General features: G+C 48.9%; 1 protein-coding gene across 4 annotated transcripts in view; it reads left to right on the top strand.

The window, feature by feature from the left end:
- Positions 1–11,209, top strand: part of LOC408787 (transmembrane and TPR repeat-containing protein CG4341) — a 127,118-nt gene extending 115,909 nt beyond the window's left edge. For 2 of the 4 annotated variants that reach the window (XM_392318.7, XM_006567200.3), the window contains exons 8-10: positions 7,568–7,708; positions 9,501–9,585; positions 10,583–11,209. In XM_392318.7, coding sequence (XP_392318.4) covers positions 7,568–7,708; positions 9,501–9,585; positions 10,583–10,914 — 558 coding nt within the window. In that variant the 3' untranslated portion in view covers positions 10,915–11,209. The remainder of the gene's footprint in view (positions 1–7,567; positions 7,709–9,500; positions 9,586–10,582) is intronic. The other 2 variants (XM_006567201.3, XM_006567203.3) reach the window with 2 other exon arrangements.
- Positions 11,210–12,466: the final 1,257 nt, after the last annotated feature.

The following is a 12,466-nucleotide window of genomic DNA, read 5'->3' as shown; positions in this document are numbered from 1 at the left end:
TCAAATGAAAGACAATCAACGAGAGATTAATCGAACGGCCGGCTATTTGGACGAGTGCTCGCAAATATAATCGAATTTCCTCGATTTTCACCTCGATGCTCGCCTCTTATTTCGCCAAATTTCTAGATCCGTGACGATCGCGTGGCGAGATTCGACCAATAATTATAATTATAAGTAAAATTGCCGTTCGAATTATCGATCGATAATCGGATCTGATTCGAGGAGAGATTCATTTTAGAGACGAATCAACCGTCCATTTCGACCGTCCGATTCGACATAATTTAACGAGCGGTTGAGTGCAGCGACGAAGAAGAAAGTTCCATCCAAGACGCAAAGATCCTTTTAGCCGGGACAGAACTTTTTAACTACTAGCCAGGTCTCGTGTTTTTCCTCATCTTCCTTTTTTTCACCCGTTAGCTTTACAACGCGAAACTAGACGCAATAAACATTCTATTGCCCCGGCCTCGTTATCTTCCCTCTTTCTCTCTCTCCCTTTTACCAACTCGTGGCCGTAAATACTTCCACTTTAATAAAAATTCGAGCTGACTCCGAAATAAAACTTCGACAAACGTGGCGGTATTAGTTATCGAGTTTGCTCTCGCGTCCTTCTCTCCTCCTCCTCCAGGCGTTCTTCCTTCTCGCCTCGACATTACGGCCCCCTGATATCAACTTATTTCCACAGTTAGTCCTCGATCCCCGCCCTTTCCATTTTTTTCCCCTCCAACTTTCCCTGCTAATTCTTTCTCCAAGAATATGTTATGTAACCAGTTTGATCGGTTTGAATCGATCGACAACTTTTTCCTCTCTCCCTCTTTTCTCTTTCTTTTTTCCCATACGATTTCCACCGCTTGCTCCTCCCTCTTTTTCCATTATATATCGTTGACAGGGGACTCGATCGATGATCTCTCTCTCTTTCTCTCTCTCTCCCCGCGCATCTCCTCTATGGCGCAATAGTACAATAGTAATTTAAACAATTGGTGGATACGGGGACACCGGTGCGAATCGTAAAATACGCACCGAGCGAGACAACGAATTTCCATTTGTCCCCCCGGGGAGATCCTCCGCGATTCGATATTACGCGACCATAATACGAAACGAGTAATGCGGCTGGAATTAAAGCACGATCCTCCCTTCCCCTCCGCCTCCTCGGCCACGTCAATCGGATTGCAGACAGAAATTAATCCATTCTCCACGCGCTCTCCTAATCAGTCGTCTGATTGTTCGTTTCGTGGGATCGATCGATCGCAATCCCTCTCCTCTTCCGAGAAGGGGGAGGAGATTCGATAGGGATAATACAAAATATCGAGGGAAAAAACTCGAGAACGATTTTCTCCCTCTCTCTCTTTCTTTTCGATACACGTATACATTTTCTCTCTCCAAGAAAAGCTCGTTTTTAAAAAACGAGGAACGAGAGTATCGATTGGTAAATTTTGAATCATTCTCCCTTTCTCTCTCTCCCTCTTTCTCTTCGTCGGTCAGATCGGACTGTTTTCGAGCAATGGCGCGAACGTTCGGCTCTGACCGCCGCCGTATTTATCTAATGTAAATTTAATACAAGCCGACGAATTCGAAATAATTTTCGAAAGTTTCGCCCGCTGGGTTTACCCAGCTGTGGCCCCAGAAGAAGAGAGAGAGAGGGAGGGAGAGAGGGTTTGATCAATTTTCCCTTTCCGCGAATATTGTTTACTCTAGTCGGGCGTGTGCAACCACGCGAGCGCGCTCGCGTGCCTCGGCTAACGCGAATTTAATGCAACTCCGGTGCGGAATTAATTCGCAAATTACCATACGCGGCCGCGGTCACCCGCCGGACCGCGTTCTCGCCGGCTTTTCGCCTCGAGGAAACCCATTCCAACTCGATGCTTCCAAAGATACTCGCTCAAAGGGAGTGGAGGGGGGACGCGTTCAATTATCCCTCGCTCTCCTATTTCAATTTTTTTCAAAAAGCCGCAGTGGATTTGAAAGGGAGAAAAATTTGAAGGGATAAGAGTTTAACGATGATTGAGGATATTCCACGATTCAACGAGAAGGAGGAGAGAATTATATTAAACATATTTTGGGATAGGAGAGGGGCTGCGAGTAACGATCGTTTTAAAAGACGAGGAGAAAGAGAGGGTTGTAATCGAAAGTGGGGAGAGTTCTTTGTTATGAACTCTTGGAGGAAATTGAGGCGATTAGCGGGAGGGAGAAAGCGCTGTCCGCGATTAAATCGATCGAGAGCCGACGATGGGAGAAAAACGGGCGTCATTAGCGGGCAGGAAGGGAATCGTCTTTCTATGACAACGCCAGACCGTACGTTTCTTTGAGGGCGGGCGGGCAAAAAAATATCGGGCGCCCCGATTAATCGTCGGCCGTGTTCGGGGCCCCGACGGGCGAATTTTTACCCAAGTGTCCAAGAGCAGCAATTTCGAAAACGTCGCCGTTTCCGTGTCCCCGTTTTTCCATCCCCCCCCTCGAAACAAAAACTCTCGCGCTGATGAAAAATATATATAATATATCGCGCTTTTACCATCGTACCTGGATCTCCACCGACCATTTCCAAGTATTAAATTAACAAAATATTACTGCGTTATTCATGGAATGATCCTTGATTGCACTCTACGTATATATATATATATATAAATCTCCATTCTCCTAAAATGAAAGCGCCTCCGAAATCGATCGATCAGGAACGAGCGACAACGTCGGTTTCGATTCACTTCTGTCAAAACTGGCCGAATTCGAGCAGGAAAAAACTGGAATTAAAACCATAGAGGAGGAAGCAAGGACTCGGAAATTGGCGTCTCCCGATTCGAATCTCCCGCTCCCGACAGAGAGAAAACGGGGTGAGAGAAGGGAGAAAGGAGCGAAAAAAAAATATTATTTCACCCCGGCGCTCGACCGGCTGCATGCACGCGTCGTTACCCGCATACGTGTCGGGAATATATCTTAATCCGTTGAAGCCCCGGCCTGAATATTTATGCGAGTTGCCGTTTGCGTTGTAAATCGCCACAATCCCCCTCCCCTCCCCTCCCCATTGCCTTTGTATTTTCGTCCAACCCCGCGTATATACCCGCTAATTGAAATCGTTCCCTCCGTCGTTTTTCTCCTCCGATGGAAAGGGAGAGGAAGGATCGTGTTTTTCCCTCCACCAATCATCGATGGGAAAATTCGCATTTTTTTTTAAATAGTGAGCAGGATAAATACGCAGAGATATCCGGCGGACGTGGAATCGAATCTTTCGGTCTGGAAACGGGATAGATCTCGTTTAGTCCCGTGCCCAGATATGATGCGAAGAGGAGAAGGGGAGGGTTCTCTGGGAAATTTCTATCCGACCGCAGAGCGGGATAGGATGGAGAATGGAAAAGCAGGCGTAAATCAAGGGCAAGGGCTGAAAGGATTTGAAACGGGCGAAACGCGAGCCCCCAATTTAACCCAATTATTCCGGCCGATTGGGTTCCCTTGCGTCACGCCACCCTTTCACTTTCTCCCTCCCTCCCTCTCTCTCTCTCGTTTCCTCCTTTCGACACTCGAGCGAACACGGTGACTCGCCTAATTGGCCCGCTCGACTTCTAATTATTTGTCCCTCCCTTTCTCGAGCCACCACAACGACGACTAAGGCGAACGACTACGAGGAAGCGGTCGCGCTCTCCACGAGTGCGTTTCGAGAATCTTGGTCGAGGGGAAACCTTTGAGCGTAATTATCGAGCGAATGAAACGAGTCCAAGCTCCGTGGCCAATCGATAAGCTGGAAGTAATTCGCGCGGAACCGTGTCTTATTGAAACCGAAACGGCCCTCCTTTGGATCTCGTATTCCTTGGCGTCCACTCCTTTTTCAACGCCCCGTTTTACTTAAATTCTCTGCTTTCTACGGAGGAGAATAAAGTTTGTTCGTGGAAGAGTGACATTGGATACATCGAAGAAACCGATCGAAATTTTGTTTGATTCGTATCCTCGGTTACTGTGTCAATTCTTAGCAATCCGCTTATTTTTATATCTCGTAAGCGATAATTAGTTTATGACTGCTTAACATCGTCGCGGGATGACGGCCGATCATTTTTACCGAGCAAAGTTGACGGCAAAATCGGGGAGGAAAAAATTAATCGGTTAAAATTTTCAAAACGGAGCGAGAATACTTTAAGTAATAATTTTATTTAAAGTGTAGGTAACATTTATTCGCAGTTTATAATTAACCGTTTCATTCGTATATAATCTCGAAAGCGTTACGGTTAACGCTTTGAATTATTCATGCAACTTACCCGAGTAACTTTATTCTTAACTTGGACCGTTTGAAAATTTTTCCCTCCCTCGGCGCGAGTGACGTGGAAAATCCTCCTCCTAGTTGTCGGATTTCCTCTCCTTTGTCCTCCTCTCTTTCTTTTTTTTTAATAGGCTGCCTCCTCTCGTCATGCATATTCGGAATGGCGAGGTTTCTCTTTGCCAGCCGTTTAGAAATTTTCGTCAAAGATCTCTCGAAGACACGAATGGTGGTGGAACAAAAATGTTCTTTTCGATCCATGTTTTATCCAACAAGTAACGTTATCAAAATTCACGGGATGCGAACGGGTCGAGGATATTAGTCGGATTAACGCTCTTAAAATTAGAATTAGTCGCGACCGGGCGAGATTACCGATTCATCCGTTTCGAAAAGATTTAAGAATTCGCGTAAATTATTGAGAATTTTCCAAGATCTAAATATCCGAGGAGACCGTGTTCGATCCCTCTCTCCCTCTCGATTCGAGGGCTGTGAAACGCGCCTTGATTAATTATTCCGGGGCGAGGAGTCGACAATTCGGCTTTGGCGACGAATCTGAAAATTTCAAGGAAAATGTTCTGTTAATTTGGCCGGTTGACAGCCCCCGCGCCTTAATCGGGTTCTCCGAGCTTGATTAACTATTCATCCAACGGGCGGGCGACGTTATAACGCTCTTTCCTTTCGTCCTTTCGATATCGCTCGGTTGGCTAATGAAAAAGAAAAGAAGAAGAAGAAGAAGAAAAGAGAAGGAAAGAAAGGCGAAGGGTCTGGAAACGCTGGTAAACTGGAAAAGGCTGCTCAAGTCGGGGCCCGGAAAAATAGGCAGATTTTTACGCGAGCTCGGCTATTCCCCTAATTTTTCCCAAGGAAGAAAACAGCCCACTCGAGGGGAACAATGAACATCGAACGACGCATCGCCTCTCTCTCTCTCTCTCTCTCTTTCTCTCTCTCTCTCTCTCTCTCTCCTCGCCCTCTTTTTTTGTTCCAACCAACGTCCGTAACTCGAGCCCGTATTTTCAACGGAATCGTGGCGTTGAATGCGCGTTCCCTCGTTGCCAACCGGATATTCTTGCGTACAAATAAAAGCGCGTGGCGTTCTCGAGAGCCTCGGCTTTTCCGAGGAAACCGCCGAGGAAACCGAGGTGGCATCGATTTTTCTTTTTCTCTTCCTTTTTCCCCCTTTCCACCGCCGTAACCGCGCAACAGCTATTCGACACGCCTTCCACGATTGCGAAAAAAAGGAAAAGAAAATATCGTTGACTCGACCGAAAGAAAAAAACGATTAAACCGTCGATTCAACGTATGCGATGCGAGGAGAGAGAGAGGGAGAGAAGGTAAACACGATTAAAGAAATTACTCGGAATTCGATCCCGAAGCGAACTCGCGAGGAGAACAATGAGAGAGGCCCGGCGTCGATGACGTGGGAGCGTGCAAAAGAACACGCGTCTTGCGGGGACTTTGGGTATCCCCCGGCTGAAAGCGGCGCCGCGTAATACTCTCTCCAAAAGTAGTCCAAGTGAATAATGACTCCGTACAATGGAGTTTCGAGACCTTTTCCTCTCTCTCCCTCTCTTTGTCTTTCTCTTTGCGCAACAAGGGCTTAAACTTTGCACGAGGGCGCGCAATCTTGCCGCCCGTATTTACCTTTCTCGAGCGCATTAGCGACTCGCGTACGAATTGCCGCGGTTTCGCTCGGCTTCTTTAAAGTTTTCCACCGGTCACACACGGATCCAGCTTCCGCGGCGAAATTATTCAAATTCAACGTCGTTGCAATTTCACTGAAGGAATCGAAAGAGACACGCGTGTCTAGGCGTGGCAAAGGCATAAAGATTCATAAAGCGGTTTCATCGCGTCAACGAAGGAGAGGGTTGAACGCTGCGAGGAGAGAGAGAGAAACATTCGAACTGGTTCGAGCGAATAACAACGCGAGTTCCGTGTCGAAGGAAGGAGAAGCCACACTTTCGAGATTCCGTCCTCGAGTTCCTCGAGCGAAACGGCGAGAAGCTTGGTTGCGCGTATCCACACCGACGGTATTTTTAAAAAAAGGAAAAAAAAAGAAACCAAGTCGCGTCACTCTTTTAAGGTGAACGCTCTCCCTCAATCGTGGAGAACTTGGATGAATTCTCTATCTCTCTCTCTCTCCCTTTTTACTCGAGGGTAGTAACGCTAAGTGCGGGCAAAATTTCAACCCGAATCTCGATGAAAGTCGATTCGGTTTCGAATCGATTCGACCGGATTCAATTTGATCCGTGAGGCGACGAATAAAAGAGCCCGGAGGAGAGCCCTCGATCGTGAACGATAAATCATCGTGAGGATGTGAACGAGGCGAGCGAAGCGTCGTTGATCGAATTCTTATGAATCGCGCGATTCTTGCCCGAGCTGATACAGATTACCACCACCCCGCCTCGATCGGATACCGAGTAGTATTTCTACCAGAGATCCATCGAATCACGGTCCAATCGGGTCCTCCTCCGATCCGAGTTAGTCGGATATTCGACCTCGTTCCCTTTCCAAACCTCTCTCTCTCTCTTCCTCGTTCGCCATTTGTCTTCCACCGTCGGCTAGAGAGAGAGACTTTTCCTCTCTCCCTCTCTTTTCCTCTTCCCTTTGCTTATTCGAGGTCGCGCGCGCACACCGACCCAACACGAACGAAATCATAAAAGTTTTAGCCTACAACTCGGTGACGCGAGCTCAGGAAAGAAGCTTTTCGGTGTTAGTCGTTCCGTAACGCTTCCAGTCGTTTGTGTTCCCATCTTGTTCTCGTCTATACGTATCCTTCGCGCGCCCAAAGCCCCTCAAAGCTTCCCGCTACGTGTGCTGTGAAACACGCGTACGTGTGTATGTGTTTGTGTGTGAGGGCCGTGTGCCTCCACCAGTCCTCCAGTTCGTCGGCCATTAGCAGCAGCCGTCGGTCCTGAAAATCAGAAAACTTCTCGAAACTGATTCCACCCTCTCTCTCTCTCTCTCTCTCTCTCGAACCAATTACTTCCCTCCTCGCAAATTTATCGCACACCGCCTCGATATTAATCGCGCCTTCGACGCGCCGTTCGTTAAGCGCCGATATTTTTTTCCTTCTTCTCCTTCTTCTTTTTATAGTTCTCGTTTTTAGCACGAAAAATCGGGAATTTTCGAATTTCGCGCGAGAATAATTCACCGAAGTTTCGTCGTCGCGATCGTCCAAGTATCGATCTTTCGATCGCAGGAGGATTTGTTGATGGATTCGTTTCGTATCGAGATACGGTGGGAGATTCTTTCTACCAGGGAGGGGAGAGGAAGAAAAAAGAAGGGGATGCGACGAGGGGTTAGGAGAGTCTGACGATCGACCCTGTTTTACAGAGCGTTTACAATCTTCTGGGGGAAACTCTGTCGAGGCTGCAACAGTACGCGGAGGCGGAAAGGTGGTTCCAGGCGAGTTTGGCCAGCCAGCCTGACCACGTGCCGGCCCACATCACTTACGGGAAACTTTTGGCCCGAAACGTAAGTAGTTACCAGTTTTAGATCGGTTCTCTTTCATCGGAGCGGGGTGGGGAGGGGAGGGGATTCCCAGTTCCCAAGTTTACCGCGGCCCGACCAATATCGTTCAACGCGGAATTTCGTTGGTACGGACACCGAGATACATCCTTTCCCCTCCTCCCTACTCCCAAGCTGGAAAAACGGTAGGGAGGATCGGCCAACTTTTCGATCGCCATCTTCTTCTTCTTCTTCTTCGACAGCCGTTTCCACGCTCTTTGCAAAGTAACGCTCTTTGAAAACTGCTACTTTTTTTTCCTCCTCCTCCTCCTCCCTCCCACCTCTTCTTTTGAACCGTGATAAATATCCAATCGCCGCGAAAGCGAAAAACCAGAGAGAGAGAGAGAGAGAGAGAGGGAAGGGGATAAAGGGAAGAGGGAGAAGATAAATGGTAACGAAAGTTACCCGGTTCGAATATGAAACGATATATAAAACGAGAGAACCGGGATTGCAGGGCTCTCGTTCGCCGTAGTCTGACCACGTAGCGACCCACATCACTTAGCAAACCTTCGACTCGGCACGTAAGTAGTTAGTACTATTTCTCGAGGCTCGACAGCGGTGGTGGCGCCACGTATCGGTCGAACGTAGGCCGGCTCCCTGACCCACATCCCATTAAAGGGGGAACACCGGCAAAGGGAAACAACGCGCAGTTAAGCTGATTCTGCTCGATCCACTGACCGTTCCGTGTTCCTGCCCGGCCAATCGTTGACCGGAAACCGAGTATTTCTCCTGAAAACGTATCTAACACCGACCGACGATCGCGCTCACCGAGCCGAGAGAGATTCGAAACGCGCGATCGTTTCCCCCACCCCGCGTATCTCCAAACGGAGCTTTCACTTTTGCGTATTGCGCTTCGATGATTCGCTTCGATCGATATCGCCGTCATCGATCTATCGTTCGTTGATTCATCTGTCTGTCTTCGATCGAATTTCTCGTCTTCCGGCGCGATTACATCGAATAATCGATTGATACCGTCCTCCTCCGGGGGGACGCATTAACGGTAATGTGTAATATAGTTGATTGCTTGCCATGATAATATTACCGAATTGCCAATTTTCCATTAGCCCTCTACCGTCCCCGTGAAATAACTTTAAATTGATTGCGCGTAAATGAAATAGATTTACGGGTGATGAAGTTCAGTTTTTTTTTCCTTTCTTTCTTTTTTTTTTTTTTTTCCACTAATTCTACGCGTCAACCAACGAACCGATGATGAATTACATTCGATCCTAAATATCCTCGACTGTATATAGGCTTTCCGAGGCTTTATTAACTTTCGTTACGAAACGAAAATTTTCGCAAAGGCGACATTCGCTCGAGATTCCCGCAAAATGGAACATTCCTCCCATCCTCTTTCCATACCGAAGTCGGTTTGGGAAAAAAGTTTCCCAAATTGCGAATTACGATGTGCGTCACGCTTCGGATACGATGTAAAGTCAATAGGCGAGTAAACTATGTAATTGCACGTTTGACCGATAAATGTCGACTTTGGATCGCGGCGCCGCCGGTGAATTTTCATCGGTTCCGCGCCACCCGAACCGTATCGAAATTCCATTTCCATCTTTCACGCGGTTCTCCTCCTCCTCTCTGCGCGCCAAGTGAAACGGAATCCTCTCTGTTTCTCGTTGCCCCTAATCGCATCGGGATAAATTTCGTTACAACCCCGCACAACTCGGTGAGACCGCTTCCGGGCCAACGTTTCCAACCGTTTCCAACGTTTTCGATCACTGATTCTCCTCTCTTCTTTCGTTTCTTTCCACAGTCGAGCCGCGTGCTGGAGGCCGAGAGATGGTTCCTGAGAGCCCGTAGATTGGCGCCGGACGACTCGAGCGTGCACCATCATTACGGTACGTATCATCTCGCCCATTAATTTTCGCGCCCCCCTTTGAAAATCGATTCGCGGAAAGAGGAGGAAAAGTGTGGCGAGGAGAGAGACTTGTTAATTTACCGAGGCAAAAAGAAACTCGATCTCTATGATCTTCAACCGCGTTCTCTTCAAATCGACATTTTGTCCGCGACAGATTCGTCCAATCCTTCTGATCATATTAACACAGTTTTTTCCTCGACGATTGGGGGAGCAAGAAGGATCTTTTTCACGAATGGAACAGGAGGAGGAGGAGGAATAAGAGAGCTCTAAATACCGGTGTAATATTTTTCTTTGGAAGGGGAGCGTGAAAACGGAGAAGGGAGGCGGTGGCACGTCAATCGAAAAAGGAGACGAGGGAAAATGCGAATGGGAGGGAAAGGGGAGGGGGAGAGAGAGCCAGCAACCGGAAAGAAGATCGACGGGTATTGAAATTCCGGAAAGGAATTCTTCGCGATTCCTGCTGCTCGTCGCAGCGTCGACTCGTGTCGTTTCATCCTCCCCTTCGCGCTTACCTCCCCTCTCCCCTCTCGACCGCATTTTAAACCCGTTCCTCCGATCTCGGTTTGGCAACAGTTCCCCGCCCGCTTTTTCACCAACTCTTTCGAATATCCATCCGTGTCTCCTCCCCGTTCGCGGAGGATGGGCCAACGGCCAATCGCTCGCCCGATTCTTCTTTGCGGCCAGGATTAATCCACTCCGCGGCTACGAAAAAGGAATCTGGAGAGACGTTTTTCAGCCGCAAAAAATCCCGCGGTTTATCTCTCTTAGCGGGGCCACGCGTCATTGGGCGGTAGACCGCTGAAATTTATACATCCTCGACGAGACTTGGAAGTAGCTGGCAACCTTGACCACTACTTGTACGTTTATTTCCTTTCCTCTTTTAATCCGAGAGCTCCGATCCAAACTTTATATACATATATATATATACACACGTATAAAGAGGTTTAAAATTTGAGAGAGTACTCGTGACTTCGCAGGACTGTTCCTGACGTCCCAGGGCCGACTGTCGGAGGCGGCCGAGGAGCAGCTGCGGGCGGCGGAGCTTTCGAGATCCGATTACGAGCTGTCGATGGCCGCGGCGTCCGCGCTTCGGCAGGCGGGCCGGCTGGAGGACGCGGAGGTGTGGTACAGGCACGCGGCGAGGCTGAGGCCGCACGAGGCGCGCAGCCACACGAACCTGGGCGCGATCCTCCACCTGAACGGGAAATACAAGCAGGCGGCGGCCGCGTACAGCGAGGCGTTGAGGCTGCAACCGGGCGACGCGACCACCATCATGAACCTGCACAAATTGGCGGCGATCCTCGCGTGACCAGCCACCGGAATGGGACACGACGCGACGACGACGAACCCACGAGACGAAGAACACCATCACCACAACCACCACAATCACCACTCCCCACGATCACCGACTCGCCGTATCCTCCCACCCACCCACGTCACCCCGATCTTCCTCCCGATATTCGTTTGTATCCGTCGACGGGCGCGCCGACGTCCCCGCGGGGCACAGCTAGCCGTCATCCCCCGGGGGGACCTCGACGCGCCCCCGACTCGTATCGCCTGCTATGGTATGTAAAGAATAAAAGCTTCCTTTATTTTTCTCTAACCGAGAGCGTTCTTTGCTTCACCTCCCCCCTCCGCTTCCCTTTCTCCTCCCCATTGTGCAGCGAGAGAAGGAAGAGCGAGAGAGATGCTGCGCGAATTTTCTCGCCAGCCCCCCTTTGGTGGCTGAGGAGCCACTCCATTAATATCGAATCTATTTGCACGAAGACGACGACGCCGACTTTGGAATATTTAAGTTTACACTTTAAATCACACCCCCGAGCGGCGGAGCTCGGAAGGAGAGGGAAGGCGAGGGTGAAAAAGACGGATGAGGGTAATAGCGAGGACCGAGGTAGACACTCGCGGTGTCGTGAGTCGTGAGGAGCGAGGAGGAGGGTCAAGCTGGAGGGGAGAAAGAGAACGAAGCCACCTGTCGCTCCTCCCGTCGCCCTAACAGGAGACAGTCTCGACAAACACTCGACAGGTGCCGCGGCGCGGTTACCTACCTTTATCCCGCGAAGAACTCGCTTCGTTATCTTTAAAGCGGAACTCGTCGAGGCCGACCAACCACCGCTTCGTTTAGCCGCTTCGCTCTCCCGGCCACTTCGCGTGCCATTTCGTTCTTCTTTCCTTCTTCTTTTTTCCCCCTCTTTTCTTCCCCACCACTACGGATTCTCCCTCCCCTCCTATCATTTATTAACATTTCGCCATCCTCCCTTTCGATTCATCCTCGTCGATTTTTATATATAAGTGGCTCGTGTCGCTTTCCACGAAGAACATTGCTTTTCTTCCGCTTAAACATTGATTTTTAGCCGCGTCGCCAAGATAATTTAGGAAAGGTAGAAGGGAAGATCTACCTTTTATTCCCACGAATCGCGTCCACAGCTATTGAACGTATTCCTCTCCTATCACGTTGCCATGTATTAATCACGTAATAATTGATCACAGTATTCGTTTAACTCGTTGTACATACAACTCGTTCATCCTCCCTTTATTATATCTCCATAATCGTGACGAAGGAGACGATAAAAATCCTTCGAGACGACACGTTTATTTCCCCGAGGTTAAAAATTGCCGGAACAACATTATCCCCCTTTGGAAAACAACTAACCCCTAACTTGGTTATCAATCCAATAGGGCAATATTCCCTCTTGTCTTGCTCGCTTTATCCGAAAAACAAATTTCTCTCGCGAATGGATTCGGCGATTATTCCTACCCCATCGAAAGGTATCCCCCTTCTATTTTTCACCAACTTGGACGTTCCCGTTTGTCTATCGGGCCGGGTTTCGTTCCTTATTGACATTCCTCCCCCCGCTCCGTCC

The sequence above is a fragment of the Apis mellifera genome, linkage group LG4 (assembly GCF_003254395.2).
Source record: "Apis mellifera strain DH4 linkage group LG4, Amel_HAv3.1, whole genome shotgun sequence".
Lineage (NCBI taxonomy): Eukaryota > Metazoa > Arthropoda > Insecta > Hymenoptera > Apidae > Apis > Apis mellifera.
Note: the sequence above shows the minus strand (reverse complement) of the source record. Positions and strands in the feature narration are given on the sequence as shown.